Raw genomic sequence first — 3904 nt, 5'->3', positions numbered from 1 at the left:
TAAAAGAACAAAGGCTCTTTACTAGCCACATTCCTAATGATCTAGGGAACAGGTTTTGGGGAATTTTTTAAAATTTAGGGCTCTACAGTACAGGTTTGCCTGGCACAGGGTCAGGGGAGAACAAAACGGCTCCCCACCAGCAGAGGGCATGCTCCCAACTCTCTCCAAGGCCGTCTGCTGACTCCAAGGCCCGCCTCCCACTCACGGGTCTCGCTCTTGATTTTGGATATTTTTCAGGGTCAGGGAGAACAGATGCTGCGTTTGTCTTGCCTCAGCACGTGACAGACAGGGATGACCTCAAACCTCAGCTGAGGCGCCTCCTCTCACATTTCCACATCCCAGAAGATGTGCAAAAGCTGAGCGACTCAGCCAAAGAGATGGAACTCTTTTCCTCGGTACACAATGCACTCTTACTATAAATATGCGAGGCTGGAAGAAAGTCTTAGTATTTGCTACAAAGTTCCTCCTTTGTTTATTTGAGACCGGATCTCATATAGCATGGGCTGGCCTCAAAGCAGCTGTGTAGTGGAGGATGACCTTGTACGCCCCATACTTAATTAGGTGTGCAGCATGACACAACGCTGTCCCCCCATGCTTGTTTCTAGAATAATAATATACAATGTAATAAGCCATCTTCCTATTAGGAAGAGCCTCCTTTCCGTGAGAAGAACAAGACTTGATGATAGCGAAGCCGGAGGGATTTTACGTTTTGGGTTCCTCCCCTGTAGATTTTAGAGAAAAAAGAGGAGGCTATGGGCTGACGAAGATATGAATGTACCCAAGGTCAGGCAGATATGCCTGGGAGAGTTGTCAAACATCTACAGCCCTGAGGCTGAGACGGGACTGCAGTATGTTTCGTTTGTTTGTGTTTTGGTTGCAATATTCTTGACATACTCGATAAGGTTCTACCCACTGGGGATCACAGTGGCCTGAAGGAGGCAGCTGGACGTAGGTCTGGCCTCCTCCACTGTAAATCCTGCTGCCTTCCACCAGGAAACCTCATAGTAGCAGAAGCCAGATTAAAATTACTTTCAGAGGGAAAGATGAGGCAGTGGATACAGAACTTCAGAGTACAACTTAAAAACAACAGCAGCAGCAGCAGCAACAACCACAGTGGTTTCAGCAGTGAGCTATCTTGCTAGCCCTAGTTGTAAATTACTTGCAAGATAAAAATGATCAGCTTGGTGACCTGATCAGGCACAGATCTAACCTGGGTGGATTTGAATGACCTCAGGATGGGAAATTGCTACTTTGTTTCCCTACCCCCACACCCTCCTCCCGGGCCGCCCCCCTGCCTGTGCTGGGGGTGGAGCTCACTTGATAGCGTGCTGACCCTGAAGTCCCATTCGGATTTGTTTTCGTGCCAACATCATTTACAGGACTGTGCCTTTGGTCTGTAACCCACGTTCCTTAAGTCCATGGACACAGCACGATCTCATTTGGAAAATGGTGTGTAGCTTTTGCCTCCCTCCTCCTCCTCCTCCTCCTCCTCCTCCTGATAGGATTTTATGCAGCTCAGTGTCTTAGTTATAATGGTCCTACTATTGCTGTGACGAAACACCAAGACTAAAAGCTACTTGGAAAGGAAAGAGTTTATTTGGCTCACACTTCATATCACAGTCCACTGAGGGAAGCCAAGGCAGGAACTCAAACAGAGCAGAAGCCTAGAGGCAGGAGCTGATGCAGGAGCTCAAACAGAGCAGAAGCCTGGAGGCAGGAGCTGATGCAGGAGCTGATGGAGGGATGCTGCTTACTGGCTTGCTCCTCATGCCTTGCTCAACCTGCTTTCTTATAGAACCCAGGACCACCCACCCTCACTGTAAGCAAGGCTGCAGTGAAACTTCTGATCTAGACCACTCCGTGAGTAGACAGAAAGGTTTACTGGGGATTAAGCCATCAATGCAGTCTCTGGGGACAGGGTGCAGAGAGAATGGCAAGCTGGTGGCCTTGCCAGGTTTTTAAGGCTATAGGTAGCAGCTCAGAGGAAGGGGTGGGGCGGGGCTTGGGGGGGGGGCAATGTGAGCCAGATCAGACTAGAAGCTAGCATGGGAGAAGCTAGCGTGGGAACTTTGATCTGCCACAGGCTTGCTTGCTTGAGTTAATCAGGAACTAGTTGCTTCATTGCCAGGGTAGTTGGCTGTAGAAGGCAGATGATGGACAAGCTGAAATGTGCTTCATAAGATTCCCAAGCAATGGTGAGCGCAGGTCCATTCCTCCCATCTGCCCAGTCAGAGTCATCCTGAGCTGAGCCCAGACTGTCATTAGGGCGTTGTCAGCAGCACTGCATTTTGGGGGCCTGCTTTAGATCTAATGATCATTAGTTAGGAAAATGCCCAAGAGACTTGCCTACAGCCAGGTATCTTAGGGAGGCATTTTCTCAACTGAGGCTCTGTCACCTCTGATGGCTAGCTTGTGTCTAGCCAGCAAACCCGGCTGGTTACAAAACTCATGGCAAGAGTTCTTAGCTTTGGCTTTCTTAGAGCAATGCTGTGAGGAATGTGTTCCCAAGATGGATAGTATATGTGTGTGTGAGTGTGTGTGTGTGTGAGTGTGTGTGTGTGTGTGTGTGTGTGTGTGTGTTTGGGCCTTTATTTTATTTTTTGGTGCTTTAATGTCCAAGGTCAGGGTCAGCCAACTGCAGCCTGAAGCCCACCACCTGTTCTTCCAAAATAAAGCTCTGTTGGGAGCCAGCTGTCTTGGTCCATCCCCGTTCCTGAAACGACATGCCACAAACTGAGTGGCTGCACCAAGAACTTCTGCTTTGATGGCTGAGACACGGGGAAGGCTTTCCGCCTCACAGATGTTACCCTTGTGTGTGCCTTCCTCAGGAGAGGCCAAAGGCCTCTCAAGGCCTAATCCTACCCCCCAGTCCCTTCACCGGGGGAGGTGGGGCTAAGACTGCCACACACTAAGTTTGTGAAAACCCAGATCTGCAGAGGCCAGCCTCCCCTGTTTATGTGTTATTGGCAGCTGCTTTTACACCACAGTGGCAAACTTGAAGAGTCATGGTTTGCAGACACTGAAATATTAAGTGTTTGGCCCCTTAGGGGAGATTTTGTTGCTTAGCCCTAGAATAGCATCTGTCTCAGCATCCTGCCTTGATGCCCATGTCCACGGGTCCACAGCTCTGGTGTTTACGTGTCACACAGAGCTGTGGAATGCTTGTAATGTAGTTAGTGCAAGAGACACTAAATCTTCACATTGATTTAATTTTAACTAGCTTATACTGAGATGTTAGATAACCTTTTTTCATCGTGTAGCTGTCCCAGCACACTGTGGTTGAGCACGGTGGACAAGAAAGGAGCTGGCAGTCGGAAGTTGGCCACATAGCCTCTGCTGGAAGGCGTGAGAAGGGAAGGAGGCAGGTCCAGGCCCTTAGGTTCGGCGGTAGCTTCTGAGCTCTTCTCAGCAGTGGTATCCTGGGGGGGTGCTGCAGAGAGCAGGATTTATTTAACACTCAGAGTTCTAGTTTCCCATGTGGTCAGTGGGCGTGGTAATGTATTTCCGATCTTTGGCGCAGACACTCAGCAGAGGTGAGGCGTGCTGCCATCATGATGAGTGAGAGCCTGTGCCACACAGAGGTGTCCATGTCAAGTACTGTCACGACGAAGGCCTCTTCATGGGTCGGTTTCCCTCCAGGGCTATTTCAAGGACGCTCGATCAGTAAGGCCTGCAGAGACGCTCTGCCGTTAAGAGCTCCGACTTCTCTTCCAAACCCCAGCAGCCAGAGGCATGGCAGTTCACATCCACTTCTAACTCCTGTCCCAGGGGATCTGACACCCTCTTCTGGCCTCCAGGACACTAAACACAAATGCATAGACGTAGACATACACGCAGGCAAGATACACGCACGCACGCGTGTACACACACACACACACACACACACACACACACACACGGGGGG

General features: G+C 49.9%; 1 protein-coding gene across 1 annotated transcript in view; it reads left to right on the top strand.

Annotated features, from left to right (window-relative positions):
- Window positions 1-3904, top strand: part of LOC110326726 — a 197547-nt gene that overhangs the window by 38967 nt on the left and 154676 nt on the right. Inside the window, exon 8 of the mRNA XM_029542536.1 lies at window positions 238-395. Coding sequence (XP_029398396.1) covers window positions 238-395 — 158 coding nt within the window. The remainder of the gene's footprint in view (window positions 1-237; window positions 396-3904) is intronic.

The sequence above is a fragment of the Mus pahari genome, chromosome 9 (assembly GCF_900095145.1).
Source record: "Mus pahari chromosome 9, PAHARI_EIJ_v1.1, whole genome shotgun sequence".
Taxonomy (NCBI): Eukaryota; Metazoa; Chordata; class Mammalia; order Rodentia; family Muridae; genus Mus; species Mus pahari.
Note: the sequence above shows the minus strand (reverse complement) of the source record. Positions and strands in the feature narration are given on the sequence as shown.